Here is a 22485-nt window from a genome sequence, read left to right as displayed (position 1 = left end):
GGGCCAGAGGGGTGATTTACAACACTTTGTAGTGCATGACCCTATATTTATCACGTTTAAAACCTTTGCATTATCACTAACCCTATGCTAATCACATAACCTATAAGTAGCAGGGCCAACAAGAAAGGGGAGAACCAGGCTTACCAGTTGCTTACCAGTGCTTAACGTCAGGATTTGGCAACCTGTTTTGACGTTCCAGATATAACCCTGTTTCACAGTGGGAATGTGGGAGCGGTTGGTTAATGTTGGTTAATGTCTTTGTAAGGGAATTGTGGAGATGTCACACAAACATTTTGGGGCCAAAATAGTATATTTATGGAACAGCAATGAAAAAAAACGTATTCCATAAATAGAATGTAACCAAATACAAGTAGATAGTACAAAGACGAAGTCATAACTAAAGCCAACCCAAACTGAAATATATGTTTCAAGAACTATTGCAGTGCTCCAGAAAATAGTAAACTGTGGAGCAGCAACTCTGCATTCAGCGTGTTCAGGCCGGCAGGGAACTGTGCTGGTGCTCGTTCCCACATCTCAAAGCATATCAATGGTGAAAATCAGTGTTTGAGTTTGCAAAGCTAACCGAAAAAAAAGGCTTTTCTCTGTGAACCGAAAGAACATTATGGACATCAGCTGGTTCATCTGGGTAACACATTGGTCACATACGGTGGAGTACAAAACCTGGTATGAACACGGGTGGTTCGCAAGTTAGCACTTTGGTTCTCAACATAACTGCAGTGGGAACAAGCACCAGTGCTGTTTCAGCCAGCCTGAAAACAGCAAGTTCAAAAGTAAATCTTCTCGGTCAGACACACACTTTCAACCTGCAGAGGCAACTGAAAATAAAAAGTTCTTGGATTAGGTTTCTAAAATATTTTCAGTCTTTAACCCACATTTCCCAAGGTGAAAACCACTTTTGTATTATTCTAAGTTTGTTTTATTATTCTAAATGGTTGCACTGGAGATTATTTCACAAGTTTACACTCACCGGCCACTTCATTAGGCACAACTGTCCAGCTGCTTATTGAGGCAATTTAAATTTTCTCTATTGATCTATTTCTCAACAGCAAATCATATCGATTTCTGCAGTGACACTTGGATGGTAGACAGAATACGGTGCAAATACAGTGAAAATATGGATCGACCATGTCTTGCATCATAAGTTCAGGCAGATGGTGTAGGGGATATTTTCTTGGGACATTTTGTTATTACCAATTCAGTATTTTTGCAAAGCCTCATCCTACATGAGTATTATTGCAAGCAGTTAAGCCAGTTCTGAAGGCAAAGGGGGTCCAACCTGATACTAGCAAGGTGTACCCAAAAAAAGCGTCCGGTGAGTATATTGACTTGGTCAATGCCGTTTGGAACAAAATTCTCAAAAATGTTAAAAGTATCAATGCGGTTTGAACTCTTACATTGCATCACATCACAATCATACTCTCTTTCTCTGTGCCAAGGAGGTCTTACAAATCTGCAACTAAAAAAAAAATGTTTAATACATGGGGAGCTGTTAAACCAGAAACAGACAATCTTGGACGAATACTTATTTATTCTACGGTACCATCTGTATTTGATGCCATCCTTTATCTATACATATAAATAACTTTATATAAAAAGGGTCTATGTCAAGCTATGACTGTTGTCAATTACTATTCATCATATGATACTACCCAAAGTTGTCATCTCTGAACAATAATGTGACCATATAAAAGTTGTGCGTTTCAGGGGTGAATACCCTGTCCAGCTATTTAAGTTTTGTGTTGCATGATTCATGGAGTGTAAACTATGAATAAAGCCAAACGTTTTATAAGTTGTGCGTTTTTGCTTACTTTACAGTGGATAGGCCCAACCATCTATGTTTTAAGTGGCTACACCTATTCTAAAGTGCTCTGAAGTAAATGGCCAAAGACATGTGGGTATACTCTGGGGACTCAATGAGTAATCAATCATCTCATCTGTAAAGCTGAAGTTGTGACTGCGGTTGGCTTATCTCAGGACCACAACAAGAAATTGCATTGCTTATTCGTTTTATTTTTTACACCAATTTCATATACTCACAATTCTCGATTAAGCGGTTCTGAGAAAACAGGTGGAGTAGAACGAAGAGACAGAGCGAGCATTCAAAAGGAGCAGACCAGACGTGCATGTTCATTGGATATCCTGGTCCACTGACTGATCCTCCCCCTCTATGACGTGTTTCTTCTGGTGCTGGTCATCATTGTACTTAGTGCTGCCAAACAAATCAAACAAGAAACAACAAAGGACATCACAAAATTACCAATTGTCTGCTCATGAGTGGAGGTGCAGAACGCACACCAGATACAGAGGTGCTGGCAACCAGTAAAGTACTTGAAGGTGGACAGAAGTGCCGCACACTCTCGAGTTAAATAAACAAGTGAAATCACGTGACCTGAGGAAGGTCGACAGGCCGAAACGTCATATTAAAACTTGTTTATTTAACTCGAGAGTGTGCGGCACTTCTCTCCACCTTCAATTGTCTGCTCATCCCATGTCTTACTAGACAGTACACCACACAAGCTCAAAAAGTTGTCACCAGTACTTTAAGCAGCAATTCTACCCATTTGAAGTCCCTAGGTAAAATGTAATGAGGTCCTAGGAAAGTGTCTAGTCTGCTTATTGGTAAAACTGTCTCTGAGCACTTTGTAAACATAGCAACTGAAGCCTATGTCAGATTACCTGGTATGAGCCTTGGCAGAAAGGCTATACTCTGGATCAAGTTCTCCCTCTTCCTTAGTATCCTGCTCTTTTAGCAGTTCACCTCCTTTTTCCACTTCCTTCTCAGACCATGGTTGGTGAGCCATACCGGGAATTAAAACTACATAAAAAGATGCACAAAACCATCAATGAGGCGATCAAGCATACATTGTATGAATCTGCACATCTCAGAATTTAATTTTCTATTATTATTAACTGAAAAACGTATGTAGAAAACAATAATTGATTGGTTGACAATTGGAATAAATGTCTTTCACAAACATGAGTAAAACCAGTAATCTACTAATACGCACCTTCAGGGAATGCATGTGGTAGGATTGATGGAACACTGAAACCTCCTGGATATCCACTGCTGTAAGACGGAGGTCTTGTCTCAACCAAAAATATCTTCACATCCAAACTTTTAAACAGTTGAGTAGATTGTAGTTTTAGGAAGTCATATAGAACTATGGAATAAATCTAGACACTCCTAACCTATTTCCATCTTTAACCTTCCTTAAGAAACCAGATGGTTTCAAATCAACTTTGTCTGTTTTCACTCTGCATGGCCAAGCGCCTACAGTCTGCCGATAGTACTGTTAACCAGTACTGTGAGGACATCGGTGTAAGAGTGCAGTACCTTCTTGGGGACTTGATGGCTTTTTCCTCTTTGTCTCTGTACCTCCTCTCTTTCACTTTGCAAGACTGCTCATGGTATCGCTCGTACCCATGCGCTTGGCAATCACTGTGCTCTGAACATGCTGCAGCCATTTAAAGACACAATAAACCATCCAACGCACACGTCCATTTTACTGTCAGCAGCAAAACTGTCCTCCTACTGGTTTCTCATCCCTTCTCTCACTTGATACAGTATACAGTAGTATATACTGTCTATAGTGCCTTTGTTATTTGATTGGATAGTAGAGAGAGGACAGTAAATTATCAAATGAGAGAAATGGGGGAGGATTGAGAAATCCCCTCCAGCTGCAATCAAACCCGGGTCCCTGATGTAACAGTACTTTTTCTAAGCCCTTTGAGCCAAGACCAAGGCCGTAGATTTTACACGACTGACAGTATGGTCACAATACCTGGCAAGAGAAATGGCTGCCAGGCTGTCTTCTAGCTCCTGTTGTCGGTTCCTCTCTTGGAGCGCAGGCCGGCTGCGTTCTCTTTCCTTCTCCTGGTTCTTCTTGGCAGGAGGGTAGCACTCGCACGCCGTGGTGTGGTCCACCATGTTGGTCCAGGAAACAGCCGCTCCAGGTGTTTGGAACGGATAGCCACCTTACAGGATCCACACAATGTTGTTAGCACCTAGTTCAATTGTTTTGGCCACTAACTGCCGTGACAGACATGGAAAAGGAGAAGGATCTGTGACTGTGCAAAGTCCAGTGGATATTGACAAGCGCGTGGCTCTATTTCTTTGTTACAGTGCCTATTTTTTAAAAATCTTTTGTTATTGCAATGGAAAAACTAATTCACGAGGCCTTTCTGGCTAGGCCAGATCATCTCTTGCAGAGACTTGAAATCGCGATAGCCAGGCTAGTGGTACTTACCTGCAGGGAAAGAGTATGATGACACCGATCGAGCAGCATAACCTGCAGGATATCCACTTCTGTAAGAAACAATGAGTCTTGCTTTAAAGTGATACTGTCCCATTTATTTCCCTATCCCTATTATTTAACTCAAGGGAAGGTGTAAAATAAAGTGATACCGTCCCATTTTTGGAAATAAGCTTAAGTCTTCATTGTGCACAATTCCCTATGAAAGAGCTTAAACAGAAAGTAACCAGTAGAGTGAAATGGAGTTCGTTTGTCAAATGGCCTATGTACTCAAGAGGAGCAAAGGGCTTAAGTCAAGTAAGAAATCTTCAGGAGTATAAAAGAAGTCGCTTATAACTTTTAACTTACGTGTAGTAGTAGGGCATGTCATGGTTGGCTGGGCCTGTCCATTGAGGAGGTGACACCCTATGAGCACAAGATCAGAGGATTTACAAGAAGCACCAGCACCATAACCTCACTCTCGCCAGATCAGCCTTGCTCCATGAACATTTAACCTGAGCTATGCCATAGGCTTAGGTCTGCAAAGGCGTGGTTTTGTAAAGAAAAAATCCTTACATATGATTGGGTAAACACTTGTCTGATATTTTTAATGAGGTGCTACTTTAACTACTCAAAGATTTGAAAATGCAGTTGAAATTACAGAATCAATGCAGAATAGTGAGTCCATGAGAGCAGTCCACAGTCGTGGTTCACTTATTTTTCCCTTCTCCACACTGTTTAAATTTTGACACAGTCACAAATCCTGCAAACCTGATTGGTTCCAATGCATTTGGTTTGGGGTCCTCCAAAGCCTTGTGTGAGCTCACAAAGCTGAGCAGAAATACATGAAAGTAAGGCTACCTGCACCAGTCACAGAATAAGAAAATGGCCTTGCTGACCGTTATTCTGTAGATAATTTCTGTCAGAAGTGGCACTAACGTTGTGCATATCTCATTCAGCACCAACACATTTCAGCAGGCATCTGTATTTTTGTGCTGCCATACTGTAGTACTGTCAATATTTCTGAAAGTAAGGTCAAGTCATGTTTAGTCAATTCGGATTTATTGTCAGTTTCTTCATATGCAAAGGTCATACAAGGAAATTGAAAATGGATTCAATTAAATATTGGATCTACAAATGAGGTTGAGACGACTACTCCTTACACCACTAAAAATAGGTGTTGCTTCAACTAGTTATTTGCTAATCAATGGAAAAAAGGTTACAAATGGCATTTCTATACATGAAGTTCAGCCAGTCTCTCTTTCAAAGTGTGCATCATACCTTGTGTTCAGTCCTGATTTGAGAATGTTTGTTGAGTTACTTAATCTTGACTTGGCTGTGTGGACAGAAACGCTCACGTCTTTTTCAGTATTTTCTTTCCATTGCTAAGGAAAACATGTACAGAAACAGGAACATCTCTTTTCTTTGGAAAACAATGCATTAATGAGCTGATTCATTAAATGATATAAATGAACAATGTATCTTTTAGCAATGCAATATTTTTAATAGGATTAAAAAATATAGATGGGAGCATGAAGATACGTTTACAGTAGATCAACCATTGTAAACTGTATTGCTAATAGAACTGGGGTCAAACCTACCACAACTTCTCTGGCAATGACGTTTATTGGAATCTTCAAAAACTGTCTGCGGAGTCGAAGCTGTTTCTCATTGTAGGCTTTCCAGGTCTCCTCATTAAAGCCGTAGTTGAAGTGGTCCGAGAGGTCAGCACCTAGGAAGGAGTTAACAGTAGTCATGGCTGATTGGAACTTAAATATATTTCACCCTTCATGCTATGAACCATTCATGGTTGATCTATATGAATAAGCAGGGATGGTTCAAGTCAATTTGGTGCCCTAGGCGAGCACTTCCTTTCCCCTCTATCCTTTTTCCATGTATTTAGAAATTGGCATCTCTAAACATAACACTGTACATCTGATCTAGTACCTACAGTTGAGGACGATATTATTAGCCCCCCTCCTGAAATTAGACATTCCTCTTGATTTCTCAGTAAGAATGACCATTATTAACCGTTTCTGTTATTCTGGAAACAAATACACTGATGGAGATAATGTTCAATGAGTTGAATTTGGATTTTTCTATTGTTACGATGAGTTTAAACAAAAAAGGGCAAAAATGACAAGGACAAAATTATTAGCCCCTTGATCATTAATAGTCAATATGGCGCCATTTATGAACCAAAACTGACAACAGGCTCTGATAAGTTGCTACCTAGGTTGGCACATGCCCCACTAGGGATTTTGGCCCATTTTTTCACTGTAAAGTGTTCTAGCTGGTTCAAATCACATGGATGCTGAGCATAGACATTAACCACAGACTCTCAGTGGGATTGAGGACTGGACTATGAGTGGGTGATTCCAATATCATGGTTTTAGTGTCCTTGAAGAACCTCTGAACTAATCTAAATGTATGCTTTGGGTTACAATGTTGTTGGAAGACCCAGCAATCCAGATTCAGACCCAGAGTCCCTGTGTCTGAGGCTGAATAACAGACTAAACTTGATGCCCTTCCACTATGTGTAACTGTGGAAACTGCTTAGCCTCATTAGACCAAAGAAGCATTGGACACCTGCCTAGATGATTGTTATTGACCTGGCCTCACCAGGAGGTTTTTCCCCCCCCAAGAAAGACAGTTGTTAGGACTTGTCATCATATTGGGCTTTGGGGCCATCATCACAGAACAACCCCTTTACTAAAGGCAGTGCATATCAGAGTGTTATTGAGCTTTGCCTGTGAACATTTGAAAGTCAAAAATGAGTTTTGAACGTCTCTGCTTTCATCTGATGATATTCAATTGCACCTGCTTTGATGCATGAATTCTGCTTGTGTCAGGTGAAGAAAGGGATAGGCCTTGAATCGTTATAAGATGGTTTCCACAATTAAACATGGTGGTGGATTCATCATTCTGTGGCAGCCTCAGCCACAGGAAACCTTGTTTGGGTGTACGGCACCATAAAAACTGAAAATTATGATAGAATGTGGAAAGTGACCTTGCAAGAATATGCTCATAGAGGGAGCTAAGATCTTCACTGGACCTTTCAATAAGATAATAACCCAAAACTTGTATTCAAAATAGTTCAAATGTTCTTCAAGGATACTAAAACCATGGCCATGGAGTGGTTCCGACCTCAATCCTTTAGATAATATTTGAAGAGTGCTGAAAATGAATGTCCATCCTCAACATCCATGCAATTTGGACCAGCTTAACTATTTGCAATGAAAAAAATGGGCCAAAATCCCTGGTAGAACATGTGCCAACATAGTTAACAACTAAGCAAAGTGCCTGGTGTCAATTTTTGTTCATAAATGGCACTGTATTGACTATTAATGATAAGGGGGCTAATAATTTTGTCCTTGCCATTTTTACACTTTTTTGTTTAAACTCATTGTGAAAATGGAAAAGTCCAAATTTAACTTATTGGATACTATCTCCATGGTGTATTCGTTTCCAGAATAACATACATTTATTAATAATGATCATTCTCAATTATCAGTGAAGAGATATGTCTAATTTCAGGAGGGGGGCTAATAATATCGTCCTCAACTGTACAAATATACTGAGTGACCATGAACATTAGTTGTTAATTTTAAGTTTAATGCTTTATTTCGCTTGAGGTTCGATTTTGTGGGAGTTTTTGGTATTCCTGTCGCCCCCAGGACATTTGGTACCCTGGGCGACCACCTTGTCAGCCTATACCTAGCACCGGCCCTGTGAATAAGAGCCTCCACTCAGGCACACACAACTGGATTTCTAAAGATATATATGGTGGTGGTTTATGTGTTCTTTGGAAAGTCACTTTCCATAAATGTGTTTGCTAAGTGATGGTGGCTAAGGAGGCAGAGGTCCATATTGGGCAGCCGGACGGTTGTAGGCTCAAGCCCTGCTCTGCCTGGTCCCATCAAAGTGTCCCTGAGTAAGACGCTGGATCATTAACTGCTCCCAATGAGCAGGTTGGCACCTTGAGTGGCAGCCGCCAGCACCGATGTGTGAATGAGTGAATATGGGGAATACACTGAAATGTGTTTTATCTGCCTACGCAACTGAATCCTCTTTTCTGATTGGCTGATGGGGTTGCAACTAATTCCCTATAACCTGTCAGGCGTCAAACGTGCAACTAAGTTAGGCGAACTGCCGTTACTAATTCTAAACTGCAGGTTGCTATGGCCAAAAGCCAGTTAGTTCTATCGCATTTGTTTATCAGGTCAAGAGTCAGTCGTTAATTCTATCGCATTTGGTTGTCAAACGCGCTACGCGCGTCGCCAAAGTTCAAAACTGCCACCTCACCATTCATTCATTCATTCATTCATTCATTCATTCATTCATTCATTCATTCATTCATTCATTCATTCATTCAGCAGTTATCCCTTACTTGTGTGCTCAGATAGTGTAAATAAGTATTACAGAAATGCAGACCATCGACAAGTGTCAGCCTAATGTATTGTACTGTAAAGTTAAGAAACACCAGTAAAAGACTCACCCGGATTTCTCCAGGGTACATCTTTATTCTCCTCTGGGGACCTCCTGTTGTTGACTTCATGTTCCTGAATGCCATGCACTCTGAGAGACCCATCAAACTCCGGAGACGTCACATTGCAAGAAACTAGATACATTTGATATGTGTTGTACATCAATACATTATATTGAATATTATATAATTACAGTAGATGTCATTTTTCAGGCAATGGATTGAAGAATGAGGTGTGTAATGATACGCATTACGTATGAATAAAAAATATTGTAGTCATGTACCTTTTACCAGACAATGGACGCAACAATCACTGTATGGCAAGTTACAACTCAATCAGTGCATTGCCTTCAAGATGTCAAGAATTTACTCAAGGTGGATAGATACCTCTCCCACGAACTCTTTGAGAGACCGATTTTACGTTGGATCCAGCTGAGGTGGCTCCACCAGTCCTAGGATTAGCATGTTATACTTAGACACCAATATGCAAAGTCAAGTCATATTTAATTGACTTATCTTGTATAACAAATGGGGCACTTACATTTCCAGTTCAGCTGGGCTCTTGATGTTACCAATGGTAATGTGCAAGTTATCGTCATCACTGTCACTCTCATCAGACAGCATGTCCTGTCGAGATACATTAAAAAATGTACATTTGTAACACATTTGATGCCCAACAACAAATGAAGAGCTTTGTCGCGAAAATACGTATATCCATTTTGAAACATTTTGGGAAATTGACATTTCTGAATGGGGCATTGCACTGTATTTCAAAGTGTATTTTATAAAGGTTTAAAAAGTATGTTCTCAAAATATTTGAACGGCCAGAATTCACACGATAGGACGTCTGCATTTTATTATTGGAAATGACTGCAAAGATTAAAAAAATGCTGCTTAAGTCATTTTGCAACAAAACTCTTCAAATATAGCTAGTTTTGTTCAATATACAGACAACATCCTCATGAGCATGTGCAATGTTAAAAAGAAACAACATAACCGTAAAGGAACGAGACAATGCAGTAACAAAATAAATAATATAGGCATAAACAAGACCTCAACAAAAAAGGAAAAAAACTCTTCCCGAGTCTTGATCTAAAGATAGACTTACCTGACTATCCATTCTACTTCTAATGGTTTCCACAGTGACCTGGCGAAGTGGAAGAGCACTGAGAGACGAGATGCACAAACTTTTTAATATAATGGATCATATCCAGAACATTCACTATAATCATTAATTAAAAAACATAACGTAATTGACAAGGCTTGGACGCACCTCACAGCTTCGGCCAGTTTGACTTCTGCCTTTTCCCCAGTATCTACATAGAGCGGAATACATGTATTAATACAACACTTGTATTACTTTGAGCATTTTGTGCACAAAGGCGGGAGATTCACACTGCTGCTCATACTTACAATACAATTGTTCATCATCATGACCATCACACTGTAGTGCCACCAACAGATACAAATGGTAAATGCACTTACCAGATACATACATGTCAGAGTTGTAAAACAGGCAAAAAAGGCTCTTTTCCACTGCCAGTTTTCTGGTAGGGCTACAGCTCAACACAGGGCGACTCGGGCGCCGCTTTACGATTGAGCCGTCATGCCCAATAGAAAAGCAGAAGTGGCGGCCGAGTCACGCTGTGTCGAGCTGTAGGCCTACCAGAAAACCGACAGTGGAAAAGAGCCTATAGTGTACATATACAGTGTAAAGCTAGGTTTCTAACAACCTGTACTGTCACCAGATACAAATTGTAAATGCACTTACCAGATACAGTATATTTGTATGTCTGACTTGTAAACAGGTGCATACGTACATGTACAGTGTGAAGCTGGGTTTCTAGCAACATCAGGTTTTACGCTTTACAACATTTCAAAAGGCATGTCAAAAGGATCTCAGCATTGAGTGAATTGAAAATGCATACCTCCCTCAAGATGCCTGCAAACCTCTGTTTGGTCATCAACTGGTCTGGAGGCACAGGACCTACCGGCAAAAGCGTATAATGAGACAACCTTTATTAGCTCTATGAGGACTAGCAACACTGAATGGAGTATAACTTCAGAATATATCCATTGCGAGCAATGCAATGGGATATTTACATGTTTTCTGAAGATGGTGCCTTAATGTAACCAATGGTGACTTGCAGCTCATCGTCACTGTCACTGACACTGACACTGTCCTCCTCATCAGCAAGAGTTTCCTGAGTCAATCAGTAAAGATATAATCACTGTACATTAACTGTAACTTGATGAGTCATGCAGTACAACTTAGTTGCAAGTCTAAGGAAGTACACATTAGAAACAAAATACAAAGTTGATTCAACATGTTACATGAAATGCAATTTCAAGTAAATGAAAAGAAAAAAACTTGTAGACAATTACCTGACTGTGCGCTCGATTTCCATTGGTTTCCTCCATAACAGGAGTCAGTGCAACAGCACTGAAAGACAAGACACAATACTGCTAATGTAATGGTTCCATCCAAATAATTTAGTAAAATAATGTGTACAAAACTGAGTGAATTCTACAATTAAAACACCTCACAGCTGCTGTCAACTTGGCTACTTCCTTTCCACTGTCTTGCGTTTCACCGTCACCTGTACACAGGAGAAACATTAATTTTATGTGTACAGGCAACACATCATACTATTATACTATCAGCTATCATACAAATACAGTTCACCAATTTTACACAATTACCATAAGCAAATTCAGAAATATGAGTTATTGGACCAATGCAATCATTTTGGAGACATTTTGTCAAGGTGGCTCCTTACAGTTGCTAGCTTGAGATGACCGGGCTTACATGTTGGTGCCTTTGGTGGGGAGACAGTCCTGCACAGTGGAGGCAAGAATGGGGTAGGTGGGATGTACGGACCTCGGTCTAATGGCAACAATGGGGCAGGTGGAGTGTAAAGATCCTGGTCTCTTGGCAACTTGGCAGGTGAAGGCTTAGAGTCAGGTGGCCTGGGCACAGAGATAACCTGTGGAAGAGCAGGAAGTCATTCTAGTACAGTAAATCAATGCAATGGTGGTAAGAGTCAAAACAACATACAAGTGAAGTGAAAAGTGAAAGTCCGGCGGGGAAACTTCAACTCCCATCGTCATTGTGACACAGCACTCAAGTGCACACTGCACACAATGAAATTGCATTCATGCCTCACCTGTGCAAGGGAGCAGCCTCCAATGGTGCCTCAAGAGAGCAGTGCCACGGCACGGTACCATGCTCAGGGTGCTCCAGTCATGGAGGAGGGTGGGGGAGAGCAATGATTAATTACTCCCCCCACCAACCTGGCAGGTCAGCAGTCGAACTGGCAACCTTTGGGCTACAAGTCTGAAGCCCTAACTAACCGCTTACCCATGACTGCCCATGGGCAAGTCATGCTCTTCATGGGCAACTCATGTCATAGAAAATTGTAAACCAATGGATGGATTGCATGTAATTGTTTTGAACACACCTGAGTGACACTTGCAGTCTGTGGCCCAATTACATCAATGGTGGTTGATTTCCTAAGAGGTCAAATGGCCAAAAAGAGAACAAATGATACAATATTCAAAATTTGATCCCACTGAACATTCAAACTAAATTCAAAAACTGTAGACCTGAAAACACTAACACATAGAAACACATTTTATTAATCAATTAGATTCAGATTAGAACACACCATTTGAAAAACGCGTGGCCATGAAATATATCATCTCTAAATTAGACAGGCTGAAAGCATCTGAGACTACAGCTTTTTTTTTCAATCACATTATTTAGTATCGAACCGAGAAATCGTGATACACAGAGTCACAATACTGTATCGTGATACAAGGAGGCAGTATCGTGATAAGCCCTTTCAAAGTTGTATTACCCATTAGTCCAGAAAACAACCTTGTGATTTGATGTGATAGTGTTTCCCAACTTCAGTGGAGATACATTTCAGAAATCGTGGGGTGTATCGAACCGTAGGTCAAAAATCGTGATACGAACCGAATCGTTAGTTGAGTGCATCATTACAGCCCTACTAAATAGTAAACCAGGTTAAATTTAACTTGAGGTGGTAGTAAATCACCTAACACAAGAGCCTGGAATACTCATCATCTTAGCAAAATGACACCTGTAGACTATCTATTATTCATCACTTCCTGTAGGCTAACTTAGCCAGGTTTATCACTTAACCATGTTCTTGGAATAGTATCCATGTCCCCTTTGATTGAGGTTGGGTCCAAACAACCGAAACTCCCACCTCTAACACATGGGTTTTACACAGTCTTTTGTTCAAACAGTGTTCCATACCTGGCTGGATTTATTTCAGGTTTGGGAGAGTTGGTGGTGGCACTGATCTCTGTCTTGGCTTTGAGGGGAGTAATGTTGATGACATCTTTTAAAGGATTTTCCTTCCGCTTAAGCTGAAAGCAACAGTGGCATTAGTGTAGTACACATTTCACAGTTCACACATCAGGTACGGTCTCTCTTCATGGTCTTTACGAATGGTGCAGTGCGTCACTGTTCCAGTTGTGCCCAGTTGTGTCCAACTCATAAATAGGGAAGGAAAAAATGCACTCTAGATTCTTAAAGTATTATTTATATTATTTACGAGTACACCTCCATGTCAGTAAACACGTTTCAGCCCTCAATCCATTCTTCAACATTTTGTTTACTCACACCCAAAGCTAAATTTATCATACGAGTGCCACAATTTGGTGTAATGTCTGCAATCAGTCTGTTCTCCATAAAGAGAAGACAGTCATTCTTGCTACTCAAAACAATGTATATATTTTTAAGAGGCCATCGCCCCCGCTATAGATTTTGCTTCTAGTTGCAGAATCACTTAACTGTAATAAAGAAAAAAACGATGTCCCACACTCTAAGCAATGTTTTATTTCACCATCATTTTGGCTTTCGGCTTCATCAAGGTCGTTTTGACTCCTCTCTGTGCATTACAGCCATCGGCAGTGTGCCAACATCATTTATTTAATTATGGGATGTCCTCTCTGGCCCCTTGCTTCAAGACTTACCATAAGTCTGCTGATATTGGATGAGGCGTTGGTCATCCCCATTGGACGCCTCTGTTGCTCAGCACAATAGAGCTTCCAAGTGGCCTCATTGAGGCCAAAGTTGAAGAAGTCCGACAGGTCAGTGCCTAGATGTGGGTCAGAAATCAAATACTTAAAACAAACACACAACCTCTTCTATTCCATTTCCTGCCTATTTCAGTCACTGCAAGATATCACAGCACCCAAAGCTTGAGCGCCACAGCATCAGCAGACAACAAGCAACATTGAAAAACTTCATCAGCAACAGTAAACATTGGGTAAATAACACTTGGTCCTGAATTCAGGATAATAAAGGTATGAAGAAGAGCCATCAAAAAAATGCAAACCAGGGGTGCATTTCTCGAAAGCGTAGTTGTTAGCCACTTAGCAACTTGGGTAGTTGCCAATGGGAAATTGCATTGCAAAAAGCAAAAGTAGCTGACATAGTTAGCTGCTATGGTTTCGAGAAATGCACCCCTGGCCCCCTGCCCAATACTACATGTGTATGATGCGTGTTTGGCCCCACCCCCAGCCAACCCAAGACATACAGACATATAGACATATGGAAAGACAGACAGAATCATTGCAATAGGCCTACCAGGCCCAAACCATCCACTGGACCAAGTAAAGATAGCAGCAATGTGTATGCAATGTCTCACACTCCAGTCCCATTTGTCCAGGGCCAGGCTGACCAATTTCACTGCATGCTTCTTTACCCAGTAGCTCTACACGCATGCTAATGAAACAGTTGTATTATCCATGCATGTATTTAAACTCTCTCTCTCTGACCTGGGTTTCTCCAGGGCTTCTGCTCAAAGGACTCCATGTCGACCTCCAGCACTGACACACCGTTAATACTGCCGAGGGCATTCAAGTCCACACGCCTCATCTTGGCCTGGGTAACTGTGGACCAGAGAGTTATCACACACACACAGTCCAGCTTTGGACATTATTGCTCATGAATCAGCTAATGCAACTGCATAATGTTTTCGGATAATTGGTGACTGATTTTATAAGAAAATTATTCTTAAGACTGAACAGAACAAAATGTCAACATGCACATCTGAGCTGCTCCGGTTATCCTCCTTCATTACTTCAAATTAAGTCCTTGCCATTGACACACCAGATTAGGGCTGTAACGATATTGTATCGAACCGAGAAATCGTGATACACAGAGTCACAATACTGTATCGTGATACAAGGAGGCAGTATCGTGATAAGCCCTTTCAAAGTTTTATTACCCATTAGTCCAGAAAACAACCTTGTGATTTGATGTGATAGTGTTTCCCAACTTCAGTGGAGATACATTTCAGAAATCGTGGGGTGTATCGAACCGTAGGTCAAAAATCGTGATACGAACCAAATCGTTAGTTGAGTGTATCATTACAGCCCTACACCAGATAGTGAGATACAGGACCATGGAGGATATACTGCTACATGAACGGTGAATTGATCTAAACTGAAAATACTGAAAGTGACGGTGATCTACAGTCCCAGGAAAAAGTTTGTACACCCTTTGAAATTTCTTACCCGTCTGTCAAAATTGGTCATAAAACATGGTCTGATCTTCCCGGAAATCACAAGAAGAAACAACAAGAGTCTGCTTTAGCTAATTCAACCCAAACATTTACAAGTTTTCATATTTTCATTGGCCATAAGATGTAAACATTCACAGGACAGCAAGGCATAAGTAAGTACACCCTTGCATTCAATAGGTTTTAACCCTAAGTTAGTCACAATAACCTCAACCAGATGTTTCCTGTAGTTGCAGATCAGATTAACAAAACAATCTGGATATATCTGGTCTCCTTCTTCTTTAGAAAACTGCCTCTCGTCAGCAAGGTTTGTGGGATGTCTGGAGTGCATAGCTTTCTTGACTTCATGCCATGTAATCTCAATTGTTTTTGTCAGGCCTTTGACTGGGCTATTCCAGAATGTGTATTTCATTATTATGAAGCCATTCTAAAGTCGATTGGCTTCTAAAGTATGGGTTGTTGTCACATTTCAGCACCCATCCTCTTGTGTGTTTCAACTGTGTGACAAACTACCTCACTTTTTTCTGTAAAATATCTCGATAAACTTCTGAGTTCATTGTTCCACTGATGATAGCAAACTCAAAAGGGCCTGAGGCAGCAAGGTAGCCGCATATAATGATGCTCCCGCCACCATACTCAAAGGCGGAGATGATGTTTTGGGGAAGGTGTGGTTCTCCAGTTCTCCTCCAAACATGACATTGTGTGTTCCCCTGAACAATTCAACTTTGGTTTCAGCGTTGGTCTACAGAATATTTTGCAGTAATTCTATGAAGCATATAAATGCTTTTTTGCAAACCTCAAAGGTGCAGCAATATTTTTTTGGACAGAAACTCCATTAATTTTAGATTGGCAGAATGAATCCCATTTTTAGCTATTCTTGGTTACATCTCCTCTTCTGAGTATGGTGGCGGGAGCATCATTATATGCGGCTACCTTGCTGCCTCAGGCTCTTGACAGTTTGCTATTATCAGTGGAACAATGAACTCAAGTTTATTGTGATATTTTACAGAAAAAACGTGAGGTAGTCTGTCACACAGTTGAAGCACACAAGAGTATGGGTCCTGCAATGTGACAACAACCCATACTTTAGAAGCAAATCATTATGAATGGCTTCATAATAATGAAATACACATTCTGAAATAGCCCAGTCAAAGCCCTGACAAAAAACAATTGAGATTAAATGGCATGAAGTCAAGAAAGCTATGCACTCCAGACATCCCACAAACCTTGCTGACGAGAGGCAGTTATCTAAAGAAGAGGGAGACAAGATACAAACAAATTGTTTTGTTAATCTGATCTGCAACTACAGGACAAGTCTGGTTGATGATATTGCAACTAACTGAGGGTTAAAACCTACTTAATGCAAGGGTGTACTTACTTATGCCCTGCTCTCCTGTGAATATTATGGCCTTATGACCAATAAAAATATGATAACATGTAAATGTTTGGGTGGAATTAATTAAAGCAGACTCTGATTGTTCCCTCTTGAGATTTCCGGGAAGATCCGACCATGTTTTATGATCAATTTTGACAAAAATGTAAGAAATTTCAAAGGGTGTACAAACTTTTTCCTGGGACTGTATGTCTTGTTCTAGAGAAGGCACCAATAGGTCTATAGGCCTACAGGCATTGCAAGGCACTGAAATGAAACAACATACCCGCCTCATAATTTCTATGACTTGAAAAATCCATGTTGAGGTTAACAGGTGAGGATCCAGTAGCACTTCAAAGATAAAACATTAAATGTAAAAGTACAGCATGACAGTGCAAGGGATAACAACACTGAACGGTGTATGAGCTCATATGGCAAGAAAATGAAATACTTACATGTGCTGCGGGCTTGGAGCCTAAATGTGACCGATGGTAAAACGAGGGCAATGGATAATCAACATTAAAACCAGGATTATGAAAATGTTACCACAGCATACTGTAGTACCTCAATGTCAAAACATAGCCTATCAGCTAAATACTGCATTGTGTTGTAGAACACCGGTTTCACAGAATATCTGGTTTCTTTCTACTGGTGACCCAGATGTCAGAACCAAAAAAGTGACCAACTGTGTTTTTCACATCTGGGTAACCACTTGTTATGGAGACATCCGACAGTCTGAACAGCAATAACAACAATTTTACACAAATATAACACTACTATTACAGGTAGAAAATCAAAGCCGGATTAACCTACCTGGCTGTCCTCTGCACTTCCAATGGTCTCCACAGTCACAGTGGCAGGGAGAGGAGGACAACTGTGAGACAAAATGCATAACCCTGCTTCAAAATACATCTAATATTTTCCACCCCAAACATCCACTACAATAAATAATGTGTCTCATGAAAATAACCAATACAAATGAGACATTGTAGGCTTTATTGAAACTGACCCACCTGAAGACAGTTGCCATTTTGACTTCCTCTTCACTGTCTTGCTTATCAGTTTCATCTAATCACAATAGCAGTAAAGAAATGTTCATCATTTGTTAGCACTTGCATTTTGAACGTCGTCAAATGTTCTCGAATGAAATATCCCCAACAGTAGAAGATAGCCCCCCAAGATTGTCCCCAGGGTAAAACCACAAACCTCCGTAAAGCAGCCATTCCAAATTGTCGTCACCTACGGCCTCGGCCATTGCTGTAACCACCGCCTGAGTTTGCACCACCTACCAAGTCCCAACCTTTTCAGCTCTCCATAACACCGATGCCAAGGTAGAATAATGTTCCCACAGCCTATCAATCTACCACGTAAGTCCCATTACAGAATTATTTAGTCTACACTTTGGTCTACACGGAGTGGACACCTCAAGTTAAAGTGAAAAAAAAAACTTCCGGGTTGTTTGGTTTAATTGGTAGCTCTAATGGAAAATTACGTCACCTCTACTGATTGATAACTGCGCGAGACACGCTTTCGATTTGCAAGGTCACCAGAAGGAGGAGCATTCACCAATATTTATGTAGAGCCTACAAATAAAATGTTTTTTCCTCACTAGTCCATTATTATTCAGACTAGCCTGAAAAGATATGTAGCCTAAAAGTAAACTGTTGACACACGCACCTCGACAACCTTGAGAATAGTAAAGTTGGTCCGCTGTTGTTGTCACTTTCCAGCAGATGGCAGTAGGCCTACATCACCTTCTGTCAGCTATTCAGCTGATGGTGAAAGGAATATTGTGGCTTAGGAACATATTCTATATAAATACAGACACATAGGCTACTGCAGGTCTGCATAAATATAAATATTAAAAACAGGCTGATAATGTTATAAATATAACAATGATATATCATGTAGTCTAAATATAAACACCCCCTATTTAGCCTATGATATAATTCAATATAAATACAAATATAGAAATGTAATGGCTGCTAACTGCGTTTTTCAACCACAGCACATTCAAAATAATAAATAATAACTTCTAAGTATCAGAATGAATGATTGTACTGTTGTTTGTTTGTTTGTTTTGTTTTTCCTTGAATATTTTACTTATTTAATGCAAATCTTACTCCCAATAATATTTCAGGTTTGCATGATGCTGCTTCATGATGCTCGCCATCGAGCCAAGGACTAAAAACAAATCATATGTTGATCAATCCTTCACTGTACACTGTAGGCCTTCATAAGTAAGAAAATCAATCCCACAAGCAGATGACATATGGTGTTTATTCTGAAACCAGTTTAGTGGCGATTAACATAGAAAAATAAAACCTCTTGAGAAATAAATAAACATTTCCACAGCTCTGAAAGTTATGGTCCATGACAATTTGCTAACCTCCTCTTGTTATTTTCCCTCTAATGTTTTTTTTTCTCTCACAGTGCTAAATATGTTGTCTCTTCATGCTTTCATCACAAACATTCATACATATTTTGTGGTTTTGCCTTTGAAGAAAGTGAAGTTCACTGAGCATAGGCCTACATTTCACTCAAGTCAACACTCACTCATAAATTCATCTCAATCCAGCTGTTACTGACAGAAAAATGAGGTAGGTTTTTGACATTCAAACCACATATAGTCTGGGAGTAACCCACAAATTGGTACAATGTGCAACATTTTTACAGAAATTGGGGCTACTGTACATAGGTAAGAAGTCAGACATACAGAAATAAACATCTTTTTTGACATTCAAACCACATATAGTCTGGGAGTAACCCACAAATTGGTACAATGTGCAACATTTTTACAGAATTTGGGGCTACTGTACATAGGTAAGAAGTCAGACATACAGAAATAAACATCTTTTTTGGCATCCAAGCCATATACAGTCTGAGAGCAACCCACAAAATGGTACAATGGGCAACATTTTTGCACAAATTGGGGCTACTGTAGAGAGGTAAGTTGTCAGACATACAAAAATAAAACATCTTTTTTGACATCCAAGCCATATATAGTCTGAGAGCAACCCACAAAATGGTACAATGGGCAACATTTTTACACAAATTGGGGCTACTGTAGAGAGGTAAGAAGTCAGATATACAGAAATCAAACATCTTTTTTCAGGCGAGTTGCTTTTCATGTGGTTTTCCTTATTAATAATTCATGTGCAATGCAATGAATGCTGTATATTACATGGAAGTGAGTTGAGATATCAGTAATTGACTCGGAACACCGCATGAAAAGCAACGATGAAGAGACGTCAAGCTGCCATCTAAACAAGTCCAAACTGCGCCAGTTCACTCAGGTCCGCGTCTCCAAACGCCTCCCACGGACAGACAAGGGCTGAGTCTGAGAAGGAAAGGGAGAGAGACAGAAGAGAACAGACAGGGATGAGCACATTCTAAATGCTGAACCTAAATGTGGTATTTGGTGACATTTCCACTCAGTGAAACTGAAACATTCAAAGAAATTCAAAATTCAAGCTGACCTCCAAGACCTTCCATTCCGGGCACATCATTGTCAAATCTGTCAAAACGAAAGAGTTTAGTATATTGTATAACAGTGTACATTAGGTAGTGTAGAAATGCACATATTACTGTTTGGGTGTCAGTTCTGTAGAGAGTGTCTGTCTCACCCCTTCTGGCCAGGCTTGGGGGCCTTGCTCTTGAACGCCCTGCCCTCCTTCTGCTTGAATTTGGGGGGAGCAGCCTTGCCGCCGTCTGCATTCATTTCTGTCAGAATTGAAAAAGAAGAATACATTAAGTTTCACTTCGATTGGACAGTGACACTTGTTAACAATAAGTGGTTAGGAATGAAGTGAATGTAATACTAAAGCCTTCTGGAGCACAGTGCCATTAGGAAGGAAGGATGAGGGTCTTTCAGGAAAGCTAAGTGTTCTGTTTAAAGGCATGCCACTATCAAACAGCTAATGTCAATGCAATATACTGTATATATATATATATATATATATATATATATATATAAAATATATATTTTACTCCTGGTTTCCCTCATCATTCCCTACCAGGCACGTGCAGTAGGTTAAAGAAATCAGGATGAGCAGAGCAATTAATTGATGGGAAAACAAATTAATAATATAAAATATTAATTAAATGCCAAGAGGAGAAATTAATACTGGTAATATTCTGAGAATATGGTCGATCTGAAACAATTTATGTAACTGTAACATAATTCTTGCTTCAGATATTAACTCTACTGAAGGGCAATTTAGGTTGGTTCTGCTTACCGAGAGGTTCAGCCCACTGCACGTGCCTACTCGCCATACATTGACTATATAGGAAGCAAGAGAAACACCTCAGCGTCAGCCATAGGCATTGCTCATATGGTAGGTAGCCTAGTTGCATAAGGGTGACTAACATAATCCCAGGTCATAATCTGTGCTTTATTGTAATAACCCAGGATTTAGGTGTGGAGATCATCCAATCATTTTAATCCAACTGAAGTCAGTTTTAGCCTTAAAATCTCTGATCTTAGTTGTTACAAAACTCCTTCTGGTCATATCTCCAGTAATCATTATAGCCACCCGGACCAGTCAAATCTGATACATCTTGTTATCGCTCTGTTTCTAGAAGTGCGATACCAACAGTAACCACACTTTCAGCAGCTTTGATGAAAACATTAATGAACACCTTTTTACTGCATAAACTTTGGGTTATACACTTGATTGATTGGTTGATAGATTGATCAATTCTTTACAAATGATCCAGAATGATTGATCATAATTTTCATGTAAAAACAAAATAGTGCCATTAATAATAAATAACACCATTGTGTTCTACACTCAAAGTGTTCTACCTCATGTCTAATTTGAGCATGTCCTCCAAGATAGTTGTTCAATTGTTCTGCTGTTTTGCAAATTGTTAACATAGCCTATGTAACTGTACAGTATAAATTCCCTAAAATCATTCTATAGGCCTACTATATGTAAAGTCACTCAATATGAGAAAGAAATGTCTCTCTTAGTGATTCTGTCTTACCTACTGCACTGTCCCAAAAGACAAAATAGTTTCTTACCTGCTGCTCAAAGGTTGGGCTGCTCTTGAAGCAAAGGTGGTCTGTTTAGTCGCAGGTGTCTTGTTGTGCTTCCGTTGCCTCCTTATATACCCTAAGACTATAAGCTCACAGTCATAAGATAACTGCTTAGAGATGGGTGACCGTGGGGTGAGATTTCAGTATAACAAGACGTTGATGAGACCAGTCTTCACTGATTGGCTGTGCAGTACCGTATGTATTTTTGTGTTAGTGGGCTTGTCTGGTACTTAGCTCAGTGGGTTGAGATTACTCGAGGGTAAGGTAAGGTCACCTGTGCTCTTTGTGCTGTACGTGTCTGTGAGAGGGTCTGTTTCAGGACATGTAGGCCAGACTAGACTGGTAACTGGTGAACTAAACACTCCCATTATAGACGCAGTTCTTTTTATGGTTGTTTACACGTTTGACATGTTGACAGCTTCCAAACTCAGCTCACAACAGGTCATGTCTCATCAATGGTATGCCATTGATGGTATGTTTTGATCTTTTTATTCGAATTATTTAATGTTTTTACCTTGATGTTTTAAGTTTTTTTAAATTCTTTCTTACTTTTATTCTTTTTTATGTGAAGCACATTGAATTGCACTTGTGAGAAGTGTGCTACTGTAAGTAAACTTGACTTGACTTGATTTGACTTTGCCATCAGGTTTGTGCCTCCGGTTTTCTCTTGCATTTGGTATAAGTATTTATCAATCAAAGGTAGGAAACCTCTTCCATGAGTTTGTGACACATATAACCAAAGTTCATCAATGTATGCATGTATATCTGCAAAA

The 22485-nt window shown here is 40.0% G+C and overlaps 2 protein-coding genes across 2 annotated transcripts; both read right to left on the bottom strand.

Annotated features, from left to right (window-relative positions):
* Positions 1-2010: 2010 nt before the first annotated feature.
* Positions 2011-18119, bottom strand: LOC134438426 (pre-mRNA 3'-end-processing factor FIP1-like). The gene is made up of 27 exons (XM_063188001.1): positions 17878-18119; positions 17685-17739; positions 17485-17545; positions 17127-17146; positions 16958-17022; positions 14554-14667; positions 13747-13871; positions 13025-13137; positions 12201-12252; positions 11549-11726; positions 11282-11339; positions 11125-11182; positions 10843-10943; positions 10668-10726; positions 10013-10055; positions 9848-9905; positions 9281-9366; positions 9127-9191; positions 8752-8874; positions 5855-5985; positions 5535-5638; positions 4623-4679; positions 4269-4327; positions 3804-3996; positions 3030-3088; positions 2698-2836; positions 2011-2230 (listed from the first exon to the last, which is right to left on the bottom strand). Exons 1-27 carry the CDS (start codon positions 17924-17926, stop codon positions 2149-2151), a joined length of 2307 nt encoding a protein of 768 aa, XP_063044071.1. The 5' UTR covers positions 17927-18119; the 3' UTR covers positions 2011-2148.
* Positions 18120-19934: 1815 nt separating this feature from the next.
* Positions 19935-20392, bottom strand: LOC134438642 (retinal cone rhodopsin-sensitive cGMP 3',5'-cyclic phosphodiesterase subunit gamma-like). Its single transcript, XM_063188254.1, has 3 exons — positions 20298-20392; positions 20151-20188; positions 19935-20011 (listed from the first exon to the last, which is right to left on the bottom strand). Exons 1-3 carry the CDS (start codon positions 20390-20392, stop codon positions 19935-19937), a joined length of 210 nt encoding a protein of 69 aa, XP_063044324.1.
* Between the last annotated feature and the right edge of the window lie 2093 nt (positions 20393-22485).

The sequence above is a fragment of the Engraulis encrasicolus genome, chromosome 22, assembly GCF_034702125.1.
Source record: "Engraulis encrasicolus isolate BLACKSEA-1 chromosome 22, IST_EnEncr_1.0, whole genome shotgun sequence".
Classification (NCBI taxonomy): Eukaryota; Metazoa; Chordata; class Actinopteri; order Clupeiformes; family Engraulidae; genus Engraulis; species Engraulis encrasicolus.
This window is presented reverse-complemented; position numbering and strand designations above follow the sequence as displayed.